This window comes from Lactuca serriola, unplaced genomic scaffold (genome assembly GCF_051521515.1).
Source record: "Lactuca serriola cultivar US96UC23 unplaced genomic scaffold, Lser_US96UC23_V15 Lser_V15_Un014, whole genome shotgun sequence".
In the NCBI taxonomy this organism is placed as follows: Eukaryota; Viridiplantae; Streptophyta; class Magnoliopsida; order Asterales; family Asteraceae; genus Lactuca; species Lactuca serriola.
In genome coordinates, this window is record NW_027629680.1 from 2228 (window position 1) to 25316 (window position 23089).

General features: G+C 32.6%; 1 protein-coding gene across 3 annotated transcripts; it reads left to right on the forward strand.

The window, feature by feature from the left end:
- The first annotated feature begins 650 nt into the window (after positions 1-650).
- On the forward strand, positions 651-8486 carry LOC145077750 (receptor-like protein EIX2). 3 transcript variants are annotated; one of them, XM_079023017.1, is made up of 5 exons: positions 651-803; positions 2362-2446; positions 2813-2857; positions 2991-3061; positions 4951-8486. In XM_079023017.1, exon 5 carries the CDS (start codon positions 5058-5060, stop codon positions 8070-8072), a length of 3015 nt encoding a protein of 1004 aa, XP_078879143.1. In that variant the 5' UTR covers positions 651-803; positions 2362-2446; positions 2813-2857; positions 2991-3061; positions 4951-5057; the 3' UTR covers positions 8073-8486. The 3 variants fall into 3 exon arrangements, with proteins under 3 accessions (XP_078879143.1, XP_078879144.1, XP_078879142.1); XM_079023018.1 differs by lacking the exon at positions 2991-3061; XM_079023016.1 differs by lacking the exons at positions 651-803; positions 2362-2446; positions 2813-2857; positions 2991-3061 and having other exon boundaries at positions 4724-8486.
- The last annotated feature ends 14603 nt before the right edge of the window (positions 8487-23089 follow it).

Consider the following 23089-nt stretch of genomic DNA (forward strand, 5'->3'; position numbering starts at 1 on the left):
CATGAATATATCATATAATATCCTAAAAAGAAACCTATTATAACTTGTAAGATGGTAAAAGTAATATGATTATTTGTTACATGTTTTTTATTCATTTGGTGATGATATTACTAGCTTATAAAAAAAATCTATTATCACAATGTTTTTTCAATCTTATTCATACAACAAGGAACAATGCCCAAATTATTCATAAATAAATTTCATTAAAGTATATTTCTGGTATACCCGAAAATACCCAACCCGAATCATCAACCCGGATACCCGAACTATAAGACCTGAATTGTAAATAGTTCAGGTTTCGGTTCATATTATTTTATGAAAAAACTCGAACTACCCGAAGCTCAAAAATTTTACCCAATCAACATACCTAATTAGTAATAGTGATTAGTAGTAGATAATAAGCAATAAAGAAAAGATAAAACTAGGGAAAACTAGTCCTAACATCTAAACTGTTAGATTTAACAATGCAATGCAGGGACCACAAGTGGTAACAAAACCCTCCATAGGGATCACCCATAACAAAAAGCGAATAGTAGGACCAAAAGCGCTATTTTGGCAAAACCATAGGGACCAAAAAAGTGTTTTACTCTAAAATGAATTAAATATATATTAAATAACGGAAATATGACCAGATCTCGTATCAGATGAAAACGAGGAAGTTCGAGTAAAGCGAAAGACGAAAGAAGGAGAATTCATGAAGTCAATCAGTGAATTGAAAATCATAGTACAGTCGATTTAAGCATATGGCTTGTAATATTGAGGAGAAATCATTCTGGGTTGAACTGGGTGCCGATTTAGTCGAGGTATGTTGATTACATTTGTAAAGTTTGCTTAAGTTGTGTTAAATTAATGGTTGTAAGATGTTTAGTTGTTGGGATGTAAGCTAAATCAAGACATAGAACTAACTTAGAAGAAAGTTGAGTTGAGATTGTGTTTCCTGACCTAATTTTGTCAATTTCTCGATTAAAATGGGTAATGGTGATTTGAGTGAATTAGGCAATGTTAAGTAATGAAATTGAGAATATTATATATTATGCTAAAACTATGGGATGATGTCAACTTAAATAAAAAAGAATCAACTAAATGATGAGGTGACGTATTGTGTTGCAGGTTTTCCATATCTCAGTTACTTGCAAGTTGCAACAATATAATTTCTTCCTTTAATTTGATAACATCAAAAAGATTTGGGTCCCACATTGACACAAGCTCACCAGATCTTTCAATTGCCTCAGCTACTGCATAATTGCATGTTCTTTTTCCCCAGCAAAAGTAACCTGATTTTTAAGCACCATATTTCTAACCCAAGCTCTCTTAAAATCCTTCTCCACTCCATTTATATTGATAGATAAGCACTTTAACATTGTTTCTTAAAGACACCATTCTTTTTCATTTATATTGGATTCAGAGTCTGAATTCCAGTTTTGATCCCCAGACACTTCAAATACTCTTTCTTTTACTTTCCCTGAAAACATCTCCTGCTTACACCTTTTTCCTTTCTTCTTCTTCTTTTTGGAACAGTGACAGAGACTGTGAATATTCTTCATTTTGGTTTCCTTATTTTATAAATGTAGTAATGCTTTGTTGACAATCACTTTCTTCGAACCAAACACCACCACACTATGTGCTCTGGACCAATGGGATCACCCTCAAATTTTACGAACTTTTCCATTTGGACCAACTTTATCGTTTTTGCTCATAATTACCATTTTAACCTCTCTTAAGTATTGGAAACCGAGATAATATAACAGCTTCGTAGCAGAACAAGTGTTGATATAGAACCATAAAGTGCCACTATATATGTTATTATGCTCAAAAGCGAAAGGGATAAATGCAAGAAGTAGCAACCTACTTTCATTTATTTGTTTATACTTTATAGCATCCTACTTTCATTTCTTTCAAAGAAACATACCAATGTTTGGACCATCCCCATCTGCTGCTAACTGAAAGTGCTTAATTATGCTTATTTTAACTACTTTAAAAACAAGTAAGAAAACATCAAATCACTATATACAACATAATCAGCCATTCAATGTTGTATTCCTATAACACTATTAGTTACCAAAATATAAGCATATCTAGTAAGACAAGAGAATAAAAGAATGGCATCAATTAGTAGAAATGCTATATATAATTATAATGTTTTGCTGTTGATGAGATTGAATTCAATACCTAGACAGTGCCTCTGTAGTACATACATTAAGTTTCAATTTGGTTTAAGAAAGGGAGGGCTTGAATTGAGATACGCTTTCAGATGGATTAGTCTTTATTGGAATGTCTTTGAGTATTCTTTTTGTTTTATTAATTAAGTAGCTTATATTATAAAACAGAGCAACAAATTAAATTTGTCAATTAATTTATCAGGTGAAAACATTGCAAATAGGCATCTGGCGAATGTCAAAGATTTGGTCATAGCTTCAAGAATGCAAAATCCATTTTAATTGGAAAGGTAATTTCTTGCAAGATATTATTACTCTTTTTAAATCTGCTGACTAGTGGGCTTTCAAAAGTTCTACATGTTGTTAATTACTTACTTTAATGTAGGTTATACATGCATTTTAGCTATCCAAAACATTCTCATTTTGTAGGTTTTTTTTTTTTATCATTATATTAATGTTGGTTGAACCCACAGAGCATGAAAAAGATTTTATGTATTCATTACCTCTTGTGTTATGATGCTATCCTTGTTTCTTTAATTTTACTTTTTTCTTGCAGGGTAACCCCTTTTTAATTTTATTATGTGTTTTGAGGGTTTTATTGTATATATAGATAAGGACTAACCTTGCCCTTTACTTTATTTGATTTGTTTCTTTAGGTCATTGAAGATGCATCATATATTATACTCATAACCATGTTACAGGTCAGTTTTTTCTAACTCGAGTGGGTGAGTTATCTATGTGAACCTTGTAATAGTTGAAAAACACCATGTCTTGTATACACCACACTTTAATAAAATAATCAATTAAACAAACCGAATGTTTCCTGTAATTTAGGGAACCCAAGTGTCAGAGATATAACATAAACTTTGGGGGCTACTTTGTGGACTTTAAGAATCATATGTGAGGTAACATATTCACAAGTTCATGTATCATTTAATGTAGTTTTTTAAATTCACAAGTTCCTATATCATTCCTGACTTTAATACATAAAAATAACAATATAGTTTTAAAATAATGTGATTCAGGAGATTGTAAGTATTAGATTACACTTTGAATAAGTTTTAAAATTAAAAAAAAATATATTTTAGGTATTTCTGTAAATCATTAAATTTCAAAATCAAGTTTATAATCTTTAATTATGACAAGTCTTAAAACCATCATATATATTGTTTTTGTGGGCAAATGCATTTACGTGTGACATGGGGAATTGATTTAGCCAAAAATCACTTTCTTTGATTGAGAGAATTAAAAAGAAAAATAGCCCATGACCAAATCAATACAATTTTGTGGATACAAATCAACAATTGATTTCCATGTCTTATTTTGGTCAATGGAAAAGTAAATATAGATAGACTATAAGCATGCAGTCTTGTCTTGTGGATACAAATTTTCAATTGACTTCCAAGTCTCCCATCACAATAACTTGTTTCATCACATCACATCACATGCATGGGCAACTTAGTCATCATATTTGTAACTTGTAAATTTTCTGTTATAAATTAAAATTTTATTTTCATAAACACTCCACAAAATGCAATGTCAAGTCTTGTACCCTTCTCCAGCATACTGTTAGGAACAAAGCTAAAAAATCAAAAATTAAAATACGTTTCCTTTCCTTGACACATTAACATTATTACATCAAATAATACTAAAAACAACTTGTTCTGTTGTATCTAGTTTTTTAAATCGTTGAAACCAAAAATCATTTTTATAATATAGAACAATAATTTACAAAAATTTATAATCCATCTTTGATTTCTCAAACACATAAATGCTTGTTTGTCAATATATATTGTGCTTTTTTCAATTCATAAATTGTTAAAGACTTGTGACCAAGTAATTACGTGTGCTATGGGGAATAAACTTGGACCAAAACCACTTATTTTGATTAACAGAAAATTAAAAGTGAACCTGGACCAAAAGAATACAAGTTTGTGGATACAAATTGTCCGTTGACTTCCATGTTGACTTCAAAGTCTTATGTATCATTTGCTTGTGAACAAATTCCCAAGTACATGTATCATTTCTGACTTAAATATATTAAAACAATAATATAGTTTTTAAATTCACAAGTTTGTGTATTTTAATTTATAAAAATAATAATATAGTTTTTTATAAATAATGTGATTCAAGAGATTGGAAGTATTAGCTCATGACCAAAAAATACAATTTTGTGGATACAAATTAAACATTGATTTCCATGCCTATTTTGGGGAAAAGTAGATATAGAAAAAGACCAAAAGCATGTGGATAAACTTGTTTCATCACATTTTTTAAAACACTTGAATACTGTAGTAGTGAATGATATACTGCCTAGTTTGCAACTTGTAATTTTGTTGTGATAAATTAAAATTATTATTTTAATTCCCAGTTTATAATTGTAACCATCACTTAAAAATATTTATAATGTATCTATGATTTATCAAAATGGAGATGCTTGTTTGTCAAATACTGTGTTTTATTCAATTCATATTTTGTTAAAAATTTGTGGCAAAATAGAATTCCATGTGCTATGTGGAATAGTCTTGTCCCACAAACCACTTTTTTTGATTGACAGACAAAAAAAAAAAATAGCATAAGAATATAAGGTTGTGGATACAAATTCTCCTTTGACTTCCAAGTCTTCCAATATTCATTTATGGCTTTATAAATGTACTCGTTGCTTCATCATAATAACCCATCACTTCTTCATCACAACCCATCTTTTCTACTTCAACTTTCTTCTAAACTAAAACTGAGTTAAGGTTGATAATGGGGATCCATCTCATTTTCATATGTGTGTTTTTGTTTGCAGCCACATGTACTTGTTTGGGGGTTGGAAATGTTAGTGTCCTTTGCTCTGAGCAAGAGCAACTTGCTCTTCTCAACTTCAAACACAGTATTGTCGAAGATGACTCAGGAATGATGTCATCATGGGTTGGAAATGAGTGTTGCCTGTGGGAAGGAATCCAGTGTGACGGTGTCACTGGAAATGTTCAAGGCCTTCATCTCAAAGGAGATTACTTCTATGACTACTTAGTTGGTAAAAAGGTGAGCTCTTCTTTGGCAGAGTTGAGGCATCTCAAATACCTCGACTTGAGTGGGAATGATTTCCAAGGAAGTCGGATCCCTGAGTTTATTGGATCCTTGAAACACCTGAGTTACCTGAATCTCTCTTATGCTGGTTTTGAAGGTATCATTCCTCCTCACATTGGAAATCTTTCTAATTTAAAGGTTCTTGATCTCAGTTCATACGATTCTGAAAACTTTCTGAAGGCAGATGATATGGCATGGGCTTTTGGCCTTTCGTCACTCGAGCTTCTCAACTTGAGTTATGTGGATCTTAGTGGAGCACAAAACTGGGACATGATGCTTCACATGATTCCCTCCTTAAAAGAGTTAAGTTTGTCACATTGTAGACTTTCCAATGTTAATCTTGGTCCTTTTCTTAATTCCAGTAGAATACTTCCTAATATAAAACACCTCGATCTTGGCTACAATTCTTTCAAAGGTCCACTCCCCTTCCTTCTTCAAAACATGACATTTCTAGAATTCCTGGATCTTTCATGGTTTGATCTTAGTTTGGGATCAAACTTTGCAAAATTGCTAAGCATGATCCCTTCTTTGTCAGAGCTTCATTTGTCAGGTTGTGGGCTGGATAAGACGCATCTATCTTCTCCACATCTTAATTACAGTACACTTTCTAACATCCAGCACCTCGATCTTAGCAATAATCCACTTGGAGGTATATTTCCATCTGTATTGACAAACATGAGCTCCCTAGAAGTCCTTGACCTTTCAGATACCATGCTGAATTCATCGCTTCCTATTATGCCTAAACTTCTAGAGCTTCATCTTTCTTCTAACAAGTTTAAGCATATTGAGGATGTTGGAGTCTGGAGACAGTGCCACCTGAAACAATTAAGTGTAACAGATAATGAGTTTGCTATGGAAATGATTGACACACCAAAAAATGCATCAGAGTGCTCCATATATGCTTTGGAGTTTCTGGAATTAAGTCGGAGTTTAAATGGTAGAATTCCAGAAACACTTGGAAGACTGGTGAATTTAAGACACCTTGATCTATCGCAGAATGGACTGACTGGTTCAATCCCTGAATCTCTAGGAAGATTAAGATTTTTACAAGTACTTGATCTATCTGAAAACCAGTTGACTGGTCCCATTCCAGAATTCCTTGGGAATCTTACCCAACTCATCCTTTCTTATAACCAATTGAATGGTTCAATTCCAGAATCCCTTGGAAAATTAGCAGCTTTAACAAAATTGTATCTACATTCTAATTTATTAGACGGGACTATTCCAGTTTCGATTGGGCAACTTGCCAAACTCCGTACTCTCTCTATCTCTAACAATTCTTTAGAAGGAGCGGTTACCGAAGCCCATTTTGCTAATCTTTCAGTGTTGAAGAAATTGGAAATGAGTAAGCTGACATTCAATGTTTCACGTGGGTGGATACCTCCATTCCAGTTGAGATATCTTTATCTAAGCTCTTGCAATATCAGGAATGGATTTCCGCAGTGGCTTCGACATCAGAGGAAACTTAAATGGTTATTGTTGTCCAATGCTACACTTTCAGGGCCGCTGCCCACATGGCTGCGGAAGATGCCCATCATTTTCTTAGATCTCTCTCACAACAAACTCAGCGGATCTTTGAAAAACCTTCCTAATGTGAAAAATGATCATGTATATGGGCCTTTACATCTATTACTTCTGGAATATAACCTTTTCAATGGGTCGATTCCAAGGTCATTGTGCACAAGGACGGATTTGCAAGGACTTGATCTTTCAAGAAACATGTTAAGTGGGAAAATTCCCAACTGTATGGGGAATCTGCAGGGTTTGGTTATCATGAGTATAAGCTCAAATCAGCTCTCTGGTGCCATTCCTAGCTCAATTGCTCTTATTTCATCATTATTTTGGTTAAATTTGAACAAAAATAACTTTACTGGTGAAGTTCCTCCAGAATTAGGGAATCTACAAGGTTTGGGAGTCTTAGATTTGGGTGACAATAAATTATATGGAAATATACCCAATTGGATAGGGAAAAAACTTACATCTTTGGTAGTTTTGAGTTTACACAAAAACAACTTCACTGGTAGAATTCCTCCATCTCTTTGCAAAAGTTCAAATCTTCAAATTTTGGATCTTGCATACAACAACTTAACCGGAACCATTCCTCCGTGTGTAGGAAACTTAAATGGCATGGTTGTGGGTCACTTGATGAATGTAGATTATACAGTTATCGACCATGATATGAATGTGATTCAGGTCATGAAAGGTGTTGATCTTGAATATACAACAACTTGGGATATAGTGTTTAACATGGACCTTTCAAGCAATAAACTTGTGGGAGAAATACCTGTTGAGCTCACTGCACTTTCCATGTTGGTGGGTCTGAATCTGTCTAATAATCATCTGAGAGGGGGTATTCCAGAGAGCATTGGAAAGATGATGAAGTTGGAAACTCTTGATTTCTCAAAAAACGAGTTGAGCGGAAGGATCCCTTCAAGCATGGCAGCTCTGAACTTTTTGAGCCATTTGAATCTGTCACACAACAATTTGTCGGGTCAAATTCCAACAGGAAATCAACTGCAGACGCTTATTGATGATCCATCAATTTATGCTGGGAACAAAGGTCTATGTGGACCTCCACTGCCAAACAGTTGCTCAAATCATCAAGATCCAACAACAACAAGCAAGAAGAAACACAAAGCAGCTGATGAGAAGATGAAGGTATGGTTGTTTTATGTGGATATAATGAGTGGTTTTGGAACAGGGTTTTGGGGTGTTATTGGAGTTCTGATGTTCAAGAAGCAGTGGAGACACAAACTTTTCATGTTTGCTGAGGAAACCATGGATAAGATATACGTTGCAGTTGTGGTAAGAGTTGCCAAGTTCAAGAGAGGAAGAGAATAGCTGCATAGATCATGTGGAATGCAAGTAGTTCTTGAATGCATGTTATCAGTGATGGTTTTGCTTTTGAGATATGCTTATTCTAATGTATTACTATTTGGATTTTGTATTTGTATGACCTTTGTCATATCAGTGTTGTTTAGAGGTGCTAATTTACAAAAGTTCTTTTGGATTTGGTATTTATACATGATCAAGTTGTAGATTTAGATTACTATGTATTTGAGTTGTAGATTTTTTTTTTCTTTTTAATTCTCGACCTTCTGCTGCTGCTCTCACTCCCAACATGCTGTTGTATCCCCCGGTTTTCATCTACATTGGTCCAAGTAAGTAAGAAACATGTAATTGACTCGTTCTTTATTTCTTCATTTGTAAAATTTCTAGTTTTTTCATGTATAGAAAGAGGATGTTTGGGTGAAAGGTGGAGTTTTTTTTTGTTGGATTTCGTATTTAGAGAGGACTATGGTCTAGTATGAATCTGCAATGGCAGTGATCTTGGTTGATTGTTTGATTATATTCTTATGAGTCTGCAAGTTATGAGATTAGATTAGGGTTAATCTCAGTTAAAGTAGCCCAACATTTAAGGTTTAATACAATGTGAAAAAATAATAATAGAACAAATATGTGAACTTTGGGGGCTACTTTATCGACTTCAAATTCATATGTGAGGTCTACCGTGAAAGTAATTAGACTTCTTATGAATAGATTTGACTAGTTATCCTCAAAAAAGCATTTTTGTTCCAAAACAATAAAAGAATTTGTTGCAATTTTGGTGGTTATTTTGATGTTTTATAGCAATTTTGGTCATGTTCCAAGTAAAGTTACCATCTTACCCTTTATCTAAAAATATTGTAAGTTCATATATATTAAAATGCCTTTGAGCATTCTTTTAATTAAATTTGTTGGCAATTTTGTTTATATTTTTAATGGAACAATAAATTATTAAATTTGTCTATTGTATCAGGTGAAAATTACCAATTGTGTTTGGAATCTGCATGAGATTAAGCTCAAATCAGCTCTCTAGTAGCATTCCATGTTCAATTGCTCGTAATTCATTATTATATTACTTAAATTATGAACAACAATAGCTTTATCGGTAAACTTCCTCGGGAATTAGGGAATCTACAAGTTTTGGAAGTCATAGATTTGGGTGACAATAAACTCGGTGGAAATATTCCCAAATGTATCGGGAAAAAACTTACATATTTGGTAGTTTTGAGGTTCAACAAAAACAACTTCACTGGGAGAATTCCTTGATTTCTTTGCAAAGATGGGATCTTGATTTCAATGTACAACGTCCAAAAGCTTACTTTGAACTTGGGTGGGTAATAAATTCAATTATGGATAATATTCTGTTCTTCCCTTTCTGAAATAAATTCGTGATTTTTCTTCACGAAAATCATTTGATTTTGGAATAACTAACAAATTAGCAAATGGGTGTTGTTTTACAAGAAGCAATTGGTCATTACAAGGCCCTTATGACCCAACATCATGAAGAACTAGGTAAGTATTGTATACTAATTCTTGTAAGAAAAGCATGGTGGTTGTTTTGTGAATCCAACCATGAAGTTTGAAAATTTCCATTTTTCAATCAATAATTGGTACTATATTCATCTTTATGAAGGTGCTTCAACGCCCATGATTACATCTACTTCAAGGTCCTTGTGAGTTTTTATGTTCTTTCGATCTTTTACTCAGATTATACATAAACAGCCATTCTGGTGTTTATGGGTAATGGATTTTTAGGTTGATGTTACTATATATATCATGTGTAAACCATAATATGCTCAATAATTTGCAATTATTGATGAAATAATCAAAAATTGACCCAAAATCATGCATTGATTGGTGATATTCTACACCATGTTTAGCTATGGTCGTTAATTTTATAATTGACCCAAAATCATGCATTGATTCAACTTAGTGTGTTTAGTCTTAAAGAGAAATATTATATACTCCCTCTGTTTTAATGAAATTGTTTTAGGTTATGTATCTTTCATCTTATGACTTATATTTCATCTCACATCTGTTTTAAGGTTGCTAGAAGTTACATTTCTGGTATAAAGGGTGTCCCTCGTTGTACTTGCATACTTTGTTAGTCGGTATTAGATACACACCATATATAGGTTATGTTGTAATTTAGTTGCTATCTACAGTCAAAGTCAAACCATTCTTGTTCCGTTCATATATGTTTTTTTACAATTAAGTTTCATCACGTGCATTGTAGCAATTATTCTAATAAACGTTTATGGGTTGTTTTCTTTAATGCTTGCTGATCTCGAAGTGGTGGTTCGATGGACTCACAAAGTGGGAAACGAAAGGAAGAACAAACAAAGAGACCGATAAGGGTAACAAAGTGGGCGTGATAAACTCATTAGGACATCGCTTTATTTATATAAGGGGGTGTCCAATCTTGGGGAACAAGGGTTGACCGTGGACCAGAGTCAATTGCCACATCAACTGTGACTAGGCAGCCACCTCATCGTTTCTTTTTTACTGATTTGTCATAGAAACTTTTTATTACAGGTCAAGGGACCATTTCAATTGGTCAATGTATATGTCGTTCCCTTAATGTACAAAAAAGATTAATTGGGTGACCTTTTAAAACAAACTTGACAAGTTCGTTAGGATAAGATGACATTTTCCCTTTTCCTATTAACAAATCCACAAGTTCGTGTATCTCATTTCCGACTTAGATATATCGAAATCATAATATCGGTATTTAAATTTACAATTTCGTGTATCATTTCAAGAGATTGTAAGTATTAGATTACACTTTGGATAAGTTTCAACGTGCTCCCAACTTGTTTGTTTCATTGTCACTTTAGCCCAACCAATTTATCGTTTTATTTTAAAAAGTTTGTCATCTTATTATTTATTTATTTATATATTTTGCATATGAAGGGAACCAACTTGTGTTTTACCGCTAATTTATGTAACAAACCCATTATAATCGGTTAGTTTGTTATTTGCCTTTTTTATTTGGCTAGAAAGTGTTGACATGTAGCTTCGTCATTCTAATTTCTTCCCATCTGTCAAACTTTCATCTACATATCAATCATATGGCGGTTGGTTTAGTGATAAACCGATAACAATTAAAAAGTCTTCCCATATGTGGAGATAAAGGCAGGAGAAAGGCGCGCACAAACACACATACACATTGCTCAGTTTCATCCCCTGCCTCCCCATTACCAAAACTCTAGTGCATACAAAGAAGATCAATGGAGAAGTATTTAGGAAACAAGTACACAGGAGACGCATGTGTTTATACACATCTCTTTCCTTTTCAATTTCAGTTATTTCTAACATTTTTCTCAATTTCTCGACGCCTTCCTTCGATTGTGTGTTTTGTCCGTTTAGTTTCTCATCGAACATAATAACTCTATTTCTATTTTAGGTATAAACAAATTGAGATTTTCTATTAGGGATTCTGATCATCAAATTTTATAGAAATGTTTTTCGTTTCATGTTTTAGAGTCCCATGGAAATTTAACTTGAAGTTCGATATATAAAAAGAATCGCTTGATATAAATTATGTGTTCTTTCTGCTTGTCAGTTTTCAAGATGAATTTGGGAATGGTTTTTGGTCGGTGGTCAGCCAACTTCAGGAAAATTGATTATCATGTTCAGAACCGTCAGAGCTCCTCCCATGTGTGTTACTTGAAGGAGGTTAATGTTGTCCAAACACGGTGGCGATGGCGATTGAGTTGAGTTACACACAACGGTGATAAACAACCCCTACAAAGAATCTGAATCTGGTAACTCCACCCTATACTAGGCTTTTGTAATCGTAGGAGGTGGTGGTTAGATCAGAGGGCGACATCAATGGGGGTTGTTGGAGATGATAACAAGGAGACATTGTTTTTTGAGAAGATTGATCACAAGCAAAGCAATTTCGAGTAGTTGATGATCTACAACGAGTATTTTGGTCTCAGAGTGTGTGAGAATGGTTGTTGACAGTGCAGAGGACATATCTGGTCATCACAATAGCAATATAAAGTTCTTACATCGTCGGAACATTTGGTGTCAGCGTTGCTACCTGCAGTGGCAGCCAGGATACAAAGAATCATTGTGGTTCTCGTGTAAAGAACAATATGCAGAGGAGTAAGATGTTGGTGATTTTAGTTTCACCATTCATTTTATGTAACTTGAATTATCATGTGAGCTAAGGGGCATCTTAATTTGTTTTCTAATATGTGTACGGGTTGGTACGGAGTGCACGCATGTATAAGATCAACTTAATAGCCGGTTCGACGACTAGTCGGGGGTCTAGAGGCAGCGCCCTTGGGTCCGGGGTTTCCAAAGGGGCAACACCCCTTTGGCGGGGTCTAGGGGCAGCGCCCCTAGCGGGATCCAAGGGGCATAGCCCTTGGCTGGTGTCCCGCTAGTGTGATATTTCGATTCTTGAGAGTGATTATGGTAAAACTAACGAAACTCGTTAGTTTTGGTAACCCTAAATCCTCATTAAAATCTGGATTACCCTAACTTCCTTCCAAAGGAATTTATAGCGGCCCAACCCTAATGAAACCCTAATATCGTTTACTATATAAACGACTCTTCTTTTCAGAAAAATGGGACGATCTTAAGCTCTCGTTTTCATCATACTTTCAAAAATCCTCTAGCATACTGGCTTACGATTTCTGTGCCTAGAATCGTAAGTGTCCACTATGATTATCCTAGGATGAATTTCTTGTAACCCAGGCATAGGGTAGAAATATCAGTTCGGAAAGTGATATTACGATCCAAGTTGGTATCCAGATCTCCACCATAAACCCTAAATTTCCCAACATTCAAATTGATATTTACTATTCTTGGAGATGGGTGACTTAATCCGCGAGATGACCACCAAGTTTGCAATGCTGGAGAAGTTCGAAGGCGTCGACTTTAGGAGCTGGAAGAAGAAGATGTACTTCATGCTGACAACTCTGAAAGCAGCATAGGTGCTGGTACTCCAAGACTAGCAGAGCCAGAGGAAGGTGTTGTTGAGACTATTGAAGAGATAAGAAGGAGATAGAAATGGGACAACAATGACTACATCTGCAAAGGTCACATTCTTAACGGTATGTTTGATGCTTTATTTGATATCCATAGTGAAGCCTTGTGTGCCAAGGAGTTGTGGGGCACCCTTGAGTTGAAGTATATCACCGAGGATGCTTCTAGCAAGAAGTTTCTGGTAAGTAACTTTAACAATTATAAGATGGACGACTCAAGGTCTGTTACTGAACAATTCAATGAACTCCTTGACATATACATTTACTTTAAACTGCACCATATGAATATGGATGAGTCCATTGTTGTGTCAACCATCATTGATAAATTGCATCCATCCTGGAAAGACTACAAACACAACTTGAAATTGATGGGTTTATACAAACAATCCTATGTGTGCATGCAACCCTAGAGTTGGATCTATGTTTTGACTATTAGTTGTACAACTTTATGAACACAAAAAGAAACCTGGCATGCTACTATTATTTTCGAAATCGATATAAAAGAATAGAATACATACCTTTTATTGTTATATAGTAATAACAACTAGGTCCTTGAATTTCCTTAGCTCTTAAAAGCAAGTACCACAATTATAGTACCTCTAATGGCTCACAAACACACTAGGTGAAAGGATGAATATTGTTGAGAGGAGAAAAGGGTATCTTGCCCTAGATTTCGTCCCATTTAGGGTTTCCCAAAGCTTGGACGAAATCTTAGTGCCTTAGGGTGCTATTTATACTTAAGGCTAACTAGGGTTTTCAGGTGTAAACCCTAATCTCTTAGCTTAGGGCCTAAGCAAGTCCATAGACTCCTTTCCTTAAGCCCTTGGACGAAAACTCCTAGATCCTTCTAGTATTTTCGTTCAAGCCTTAATAAAGGTGATCCAGTGGCCCAAAGCCTCAACTATTGAATAATTACAAAATGGTCCCTACACTTTCAGTCAGTTCCTTTAATCCCAAAATTAATTCCTAATTAATTTCTGATTAAATACTAATTAATAATATGATTCCAAATTAATATATTAATCATATAATATATTAACAAATCATATTTATACCCCAATTTATTATTCTTAACAATAAACCAGCCTCTCTCCTCAACAATCATCTTGTCTAGTCACCGGTGTGAAGGCAACCCAAAAGGACCATGCACCATCGGGTCAAGTACATACCAAAATAGTTATGGACTTAGACACTAATCCAACAGTCTCCCACTTGGATAAGTCTAATAACTATTCTGCGTATGACTTCAGATCCTGGTCTGTAATCGTAGCTTTCAAAAGCCGCTGTCAACTCTGATCTTATCAGAAACATGTCCTTTAGATAAGGGATCATATATTCCTCCATTCTAGATATCGTATAGACTGAGACATGGATTTAAACCATTCTCTCTATACTGCTCCCCAATTTATGACAACTGATAACAGACTACAATTGAACACATCAAATTAGTCTCAGTTTGGCCAAGCGCTTATGTGCCATCACTAAATCATCGAGGGGCCCACAGATATCGCTTTCATCCTACTTTGGATAAAAGGAACGGATAAACTTTGATTCAGTGCTTGCTTGCACTCACTTACCGAATCACACACAACAATATGTTTTATAACACCAAGTTACTGGTGCGTTTACATATTATCAATGTGTATCCGACTCGCAAGATACAACTCACACATCTCGGTTTCAAGAATATAAGATGTTATCGTCTCACCAATCACTCATGATACAATTCATGAAGTGATCCAAGTGAGCGTGGGTTTAATCCAATGCTCAAATCATATTCATAAGCACTCATGAACGTTGCAGCAAACATTTGCTTATGTCTAATATACTTTAGACAATCCACACACCAATTCACGACAGTCTTCATTCATACCTACTTCCAACATATGAACCACTGTGGTCCGTTCGAATAATTTGAATATTCTGAAATAATTAATTATTCAGGAAGTCAAAACATGCAAAGTGAAACACAAGAATAATACTAATCCCATATGGCCCCAAACTCTGGGTATAAATAAAAACATTTTATTTAATCACCATATTGATTACTCATTATTTGTTGTTTCGGGTAATCAACTTCTTTCTTGAATTATTACTACACTTGTCCCATGCTCTCAGCATGCACACAATGTTTACTTATCGTACTTACTTTGTAAAACAGATCAAATGAACACATTTCCAATCATACTCATTTCACAACTCCCAATCCTTATCACAAGTGTAAGAATATCAAATTCTTGCCACTTAAAGAATATGCTAGATTCTAACATTGTATGAAATGATCCTTTCGTAAAGTCATATCTCAAAATCATCAAGACTTGGCCAATCTCTATGATGTCTCTCACTCAAAGTACATTCCTTTGAACATCCTTCTTGCATAAAAGTTTCTAATCTAGACATAGATTCTCAATATTCAGCTCCCAATATGGAAACATTTCCATATTTGCCATATGACAACTCATTCTTAATAGAATCTTATCTATTCATAATAATGTCGATATGGTCCATCCAATACCATACTTCCAACTACTCACAAGCGACCAATCCTCAACGAGCTTTGGATCGTCCTTTGATAGTTGTTTAATTATCTTAGTCAAAACGGATTCTTGTCCTTTTTCCCTCTTAATGCGCTAGACATTTGGAAAATTTTAGAATGGTCAAATATTATAGCATTTGCAATCGATCCTATACCCGAAGCGTATGAGACACGATGCATAATGTCTTACATAAAGATACGATACTTTATTAATCTGCTGCCATAATATCTTATGTGTCACGTTCTTATAATTCGAATTATGAAGAGGGATGCCATAATCATAATCGAAAATTTGAGAACGCACTATGTATCGTTGACTAAATTTATTAACATTCCACAATCTAAGCCTTTAGATTTGAAATGAAGCATAATATTCTCTCCCTTAATTATCGCAAAACAACTATTCAACCCTTACGACTTTGCAAAGTATAACTCTTGTTTTCTATAATTAATATTGCTAACTTGCAATACTTGCCTTAATAATCATACAATAACAACATTTATGCTCCCACTATCATGATGATTATTATCATATAAGCATAACACTTATGCTCCCACTAGCTTTGACGTGTATTCAGAAACCAACTTAACTTCCAGAAAAACAATACCTATTGAATTTCTTAAGTTCATATTTCTAATACCTAATGCTTTGATAATCCTTTATCTAAGCTTCTTAATCTTATACACCTTTGCCTTAGATAGCTCATATGTGTGTCTAAACAATTCAGACTAATTGCCAAATGTCACAATTCGAATCATGGAAAGGGATACCGTAACCATAATCGAATTTAAGAATGCAATTTTCACAATCACTATCTTCTTAAAATCTCTCTTAGTGAAAGCATTTCCTCACAGTCATTTTCATGAAGGAGGGAATCTTATGACACTTAGATTTTAATGGTGTATATGTTCCTATCCATGCGAATTTGTCAAAACCAAAGTTTGCGCAAATCCAAACTCATATGAACCGAACTTTCTCAATCTTGATTTCTTGCCTTATGGTAACACGAGTGCCCACCATGTCTTCCAAGTAGTTAAGCAGCTCACCCTTTCCTATTAATGTACTTTTCATTGATCAAGGTGCTTGCCTTTTATGCGTTCAATTGAGAACTTATAGAACTCACATGCATAATTAACTCAATTGGAATGGCATAGAAACAAAATAATGTCAACACGATAGGTTATAAACCTCAAATTGTGTGCTAGTGATGATTGATAAGGTTTATTCTTGATTTGTTCTTGAGACCTTTCAAGACCATTGAGACTCCCACTGACTCCTTGACATATAAGATTCTCTTGTCAATAAACATTTCTCGACAAACAAATATTCAAGAGTTAGTGTAGCTTTTATCAAGACAAAACACTTCACAAAATTGGTCCTAGTTGGTCTTTGTCTTCTCCAAGACATCACAACTTTCCAATTTCAAATGTGCAAGAATAAGAAAACCTTTTCAAATTCCACATTTGATGAATGTTATAAACCTTCTTAAGACTTGTCACACAATGTCATAATCTTAACTCTAAGACTTGTTTTTGGAACGAAGTATGATTGACTTCTTGATTTAACCATTTCTTCAATTCTTGATTCCTCTTCTCAGACATACAATTGTACTAAGATTCATATAGAGGATCAATTGAGATACGGTTCTTAATCATAAAGACCTATCATAAAACATAATAAAAGGTACTCTCCCTTCTTCTTAGAATAGAGAAACTTTTATCTTTCTGCCTACTTGATTCTTCTTATCCGTTCTGCTATTGATTGAAAATCTTTCAATCAATTCAGAATTACACTTAATCTTATAAGTATAATCATATTTACTAAACCTTTAGTAAATCATGACGAATATCTTTGTCACTCTTGTGGTGGACTTGATCAACATACAACTTTGTGTACTTGATCTCATAGTCCTTCACTTGACACTTTGTCAACGAATTAGTCTAATTTCCAATTATGAAATTTCTCATTAATCATGCAACCAAGTTGCATGATTCCAAGTTTCTGTCCAATTGAAACTTGGGCGATGAGAAACTCTCCCTATTTGGTAAATTCTTGACATTTCCACAAATAACATAATCCATTATTTCTAATAACTGAAACATTCAAACATCAATTTTTCATACACGCCATTGCAAGGATAAATAAATAATATAAAATCAAAATTTATTTTATTGCGGAAAAATTTGTCCTTACAATGCAATTCAATTGAAAACTATGTTAATACATATTTCATAGCAATCTATTCTAACTCCAAGTAGTAGCTCAAAATTCTAATCTTCAAGCAATGCAATCGAAATCCATTTCTTCACGATTAGATTCAGCTCACGTCTTCCCTTAAGCTTCCTCTCTTTTCTTCAATTCTATAAAACATCAAAATGTAATCTTATCACATCATGTATTAAGAATCTAGAATAAGAACTTAAAAGAGTTAGTTAATGGATTTCTAACTATACTAAAAATTCACAAAACTATCAAAAAAACATATACATATGACAATTCACTTGCAATAACATACTATGAAATGCTAAGGTACAACCTTAAGATGCATCGTAAATAAGTTTTATAACATAAATCATATTTATATCACAATTGTCTAACATATTCACATAATACTTGCACTTGCATTAAAAATCATTTGGCTACAAATATAAATTATGAAAACCAACTGTATAGCCTTACAAATGGCAAATGTACAACTTGAAGATGCATCAGAAAATCTGTTTACTACAAATATAATGCATGAAAACCAAATATACAGCCTCACAATGCACGATTTATGCATCATGTACTTGTACAATCACATATCTGCAATATACTAACAATACCAAGGCTACCGACGCATCAAAACCACAATGCTACTTATGAAATGCTCTAAATATCGGATATAACTTATACATCTACGAAAATCAGAAAGGCAACACCTTCGATTTATGTTTTTTTTTCTTACTTTTTATGAATAAGTTGTAAACAAACATACCCTAAACATGATAAATGATGATTATAACACCAAAATAGTAAATATCTTACCATGTTTTCAGGAGAGTACATACGATCGTCTATAGCTTCCTCTGAGAGACTTGAGAGAGTTTCCCAAACAAAAGTGAAGAAAAATGAGGGTTCTAAAAAAAATTTAGGAATTTGTATTCTTAAAAAGAGAAAATTCCAAATGGTCGCAGATGGACAGGGTTAATCTACGAACATACAACTTACAATGCACGCCTATGCTTTAAGCGCTTATACATTCGCAGATGAGAAGACAAAATCGCAGATTACCCTAATCCATCTGCGATTTTAGTGGCTATCTTACATACTTATAAAGCTTGCATTTTCCCTTGAATCTCATGCATTTGAAACCCCCTACAATAATTTGCTAAAACCTCATGCATTTGAAACCCCCAAACCTTTTCACCTTCTTAATAATTAATCACACATAATCAATAGTAATTCATATGAGATAATAATTTGCTAAAACCTCATGCATTTGTATGGTATTAGAACATGTTTGAGTTTTTGGGTTTTAGACTTTAGTAAATGGGTAATCCGTTTGATACGTTGGATTTGAACCTATCTTATTTGAATTACCCAAACTCTTATTTTCCTTATTCAAATGTTACATCAATGCCAAACAAAAGATAAATTAATAATATATGCTCATGCATGTTTTGTACAAGCCCCAATCAAAATACAAAATATCATGATCATACAATTAAGTGTATCTTTTATTCCATTTTTGGCTTTATAACAAAAGTTTGTTTACGTGGCGAAGAAAGAAAACTTGAAGATGAATATTTAGGTTGGATGTTTATATAAGATTTGTTTTAAATATATAATAAGCAACGATTATAAATAATAAAATCAAATTACATGGATATGTCATATTATCCATGCAAGTCTTTTTTGAAATGCAAATTGTCTATCTTATCACTTTATTATTTAGTGTATGTTTCAAATTTTAATAATAATATTAAGTGTTTCTTAAAAGTCTTATTTAACTTATTATTAATAATAAGTGGTTTAAAATTAAGGAATAACAAATTTAAATGATAATAACATCAAATTATAAACTACATTTAGCTATAAATAAATTGTATTTTAAATGAACATCATTATTGAAATTAAAAAATGATCGCATAAGTAAAAATATAATTAATCAATAATAATAATTGTTAAAAATAATACTAAATAGATAATTATATTTAATTATATTAATAAGGAATGTGGGTTGATGTCAATTAATATTATTGTTCAAAATAATTATATATATATATATATATATATATATATATATATATATATATATATATATATATATTAGTGTAAAAATATTATCTCAAAGTTAATGTCAATAACATAACCATTTTAAACATATATCTTTTAATATTTTAACAATATATTTTTAATCTTCGCTGCGCAACGCACGAGAATTCGTCTAGTTTTTATAATTATAGGTTATTTTTAGCTATTTTCTGCAAAGGGATTAGAAAATTTGTTATATCTATAATTCAAAACCACCGATTAATTTTAACATAGTCCGTTTTAGCAATCTCTAAATATTATTAAAAGAGAACCTTTTAATTTACCAATGAAGCAATCAAGGCCCTTGATTGTATTTCAATCATAGGATTTTCACCATTAGATCAAATTGATGACATCATCTTCTCAAAATAGAATTCAAACATCTAATTATAGAATCTTTAAATTTACCAATTACATTTCAAACACAATTACATTAAATTATGGAATCCTTAATTATAGAATCTACTCATATTTAATTATAGAATCTATTCATACTTTCGAAAATATATTTCACAATTCAAGCATAATTACATTTAATTGTAGAATCTTTAAATTCAACAATTATGTTATCAATTAAAGCATATCATTCTATTTATATATGAGACATCGGTTTCTCCATAAATCTGGCCAAAAACATGAATAACCGCCTCCATCTTTCTCCTCTATTTTTCTCTTAAACCAGAATTCCCTAATCCTCTTCTTCTTCTTCATGTCAATGGTTGTGCTTTAGTTGATGTTTTGTGTGTTCATAACAAAATGTAGCACCATAAGGTGGTTCCTTTTTCTCATGGATTCTTAGAATTTGCATATTGCCTCTTCCTTGCATCTCCAATTATCACACCTCTGTTTTGGCTTCACACAAATCTCTACAAACTAAAGCAAGCATCTCCTTCAAGACATCTTTTGACGATCTATGTCATCATTAACCCTAATTAATATTGTTCATAATTTAATTCCATTATTTATAGTTTTTGGCTTCAAAATTTAAACCTGATTAGTTTTTTCTTTAAAAAAAAACTCATTAAATAAGCATATCAATAATTATGTTATCTTTAATATATATTAAAACAAAAATCTTATGATATCATCTGAAACAATCTAGGTCATTGATTGCATTTCAAACTTATGTTTTCCACCCTTAGATCAAATTGGTGACATCATCTTCCCTAAATGTAATGTATTTAATTCTAATAAAAGCTTTCCAATTGTCAAACAAAATTAACTTAAATCCATTGAAATAGAATGTATTTAATTTTAATAAATTTCCCCTATTTTAAATCTTGAATTTTCGGTTATAAAGGTTTTAAAATAGTCAACTTTAAAAACATATTACTGAAAACCATTTCAATTAAGACATTAAATATCAACCATTAATATAAATCTGTTTATATTAGCAAACCATTTATATAAAATCCATTTTTATTAGGAAACCATTAATTTCTAAATATTATTAAAAGAGAACCTTTAATTCACCAATGAAGCAATCAAGACCATTGATTGTATTTCAATAATATGATTTTCACCATTAGATCAAATTGATGACATCATCTTCTCAAAATAGAACTCAAACATCTAATTATAGAATCTTTAAATTTACCAATTACATTTCATACACAATTACATTAAATTATGGAATCCTTAATTAGAGAATCTACTCATATTTAATTATAGAATCTATTCATATTTTCGAAAATATATTTCACAATTCAAGCATAATTACATTTAATTGTAGAATCTTTAAATTCAACAATTATGTTATCAATTAAAGCATATCATTCTATTTATATATGAGACATCGGTTTCTCCATAAATCTGGCCAAAAACATGAATAACCGCCTCCATCTTTCTCCTCTATTTTTCTCTTAAACCAGAATTCCCTAATCCTCTTCTTCTTCTTCATGTCAATGGTTGTGCTTTAGTTGATGTTTTGTGTGTTCATAACAAAATGTAGCACCATAAGGTGGTTCCTTTTTCTCATGGATTCTTAGAATTTGCGTATTGCCTCTTCCTTGCATCTCCAATCATCACACCTCTGTTTTGGCTTCACACAAATCTCTACAAACTAAAGCAAGCATCTCCTTCAAGACACCTTTTGACGATTTATGTCATCATTAACCCTAATTAATATTGTTCATAATTTAATTCCATTATTTATAGTTTTTGGCTTCAAAATTTAAACCCGATTAGTATCAAGAAATGAGAAATTGCAACTAACTTTTAAAAACTATCAAGAATGTATAATATAGGATGATAATAATGCTTAAAAACACCGAGTTTGGTCTGATTTGAAAAAGTAATTTTATATGAAAGTAGGATTGCAGTAATACTAAAAGAACCTATATGTTTTTTTATCTGATGCAAAAGTGGTTGAAACATACTTCTAAATTGGCAAGAAATAGCAATGAACTTTTAATTCATTTTGAATAACCATTTAATAGATATATGTGAAAGATATGAATACTCAGTAGTTAAGACCATAGACTTTACTCAAACGTCCGCAAATGTCTTGAAGTAAGCATTCATTTTTCAATTATTTTATCATTGTCATAAAATAAAAGTAAAAAATCATCATTTGTTTAAATTGTTTAATTCGTCTCATAATAACAATTAAGTTCTGTGCCAATTATGTATTTTGACATTTTTAATGAGTTATGGGCAATATCTAAATTGAGGAAGCATAAATGTTTTTATATTTCTTTGTTAGAGTTTTTTTTTTTTTTTTTTTTATATTTAATATTGTATGTGTGTGTGTGTGTGGTGGGGGGGGGGGGGGGTGGGTGGGTGGGGAGGAGGGGGTTATGTGGTTCATTTCAAATAAACATAAATAAGTTGCTATTTTTAAAATAAAAAAATTCTATTTCGCAATATAACCATAAAATAACAATGTATTTTGAAAGTACATTGTCAAACGTTGGATTATACTTGCGTAGACCCGTTTTGCGCATTGTTAACTATATGTTGCTGTTTCCGGTGTCACAGGTAAAAAAGGTTTGAAGGTACTTTGTGGCGATGAAGGTCGTTCAACTAATAAAACAAAAAATATTGTCTATAAAGAGGTCCTTCAACGATTATATATATTACCAACTTCAGTGTATTTTATACACATTTCAATAATATCAATAATCTTAATTTTTTTATAATTATTCTGCAATATCTATATACATTTATATTTTATTTATGCGTTTCCCGCGTTTAATGC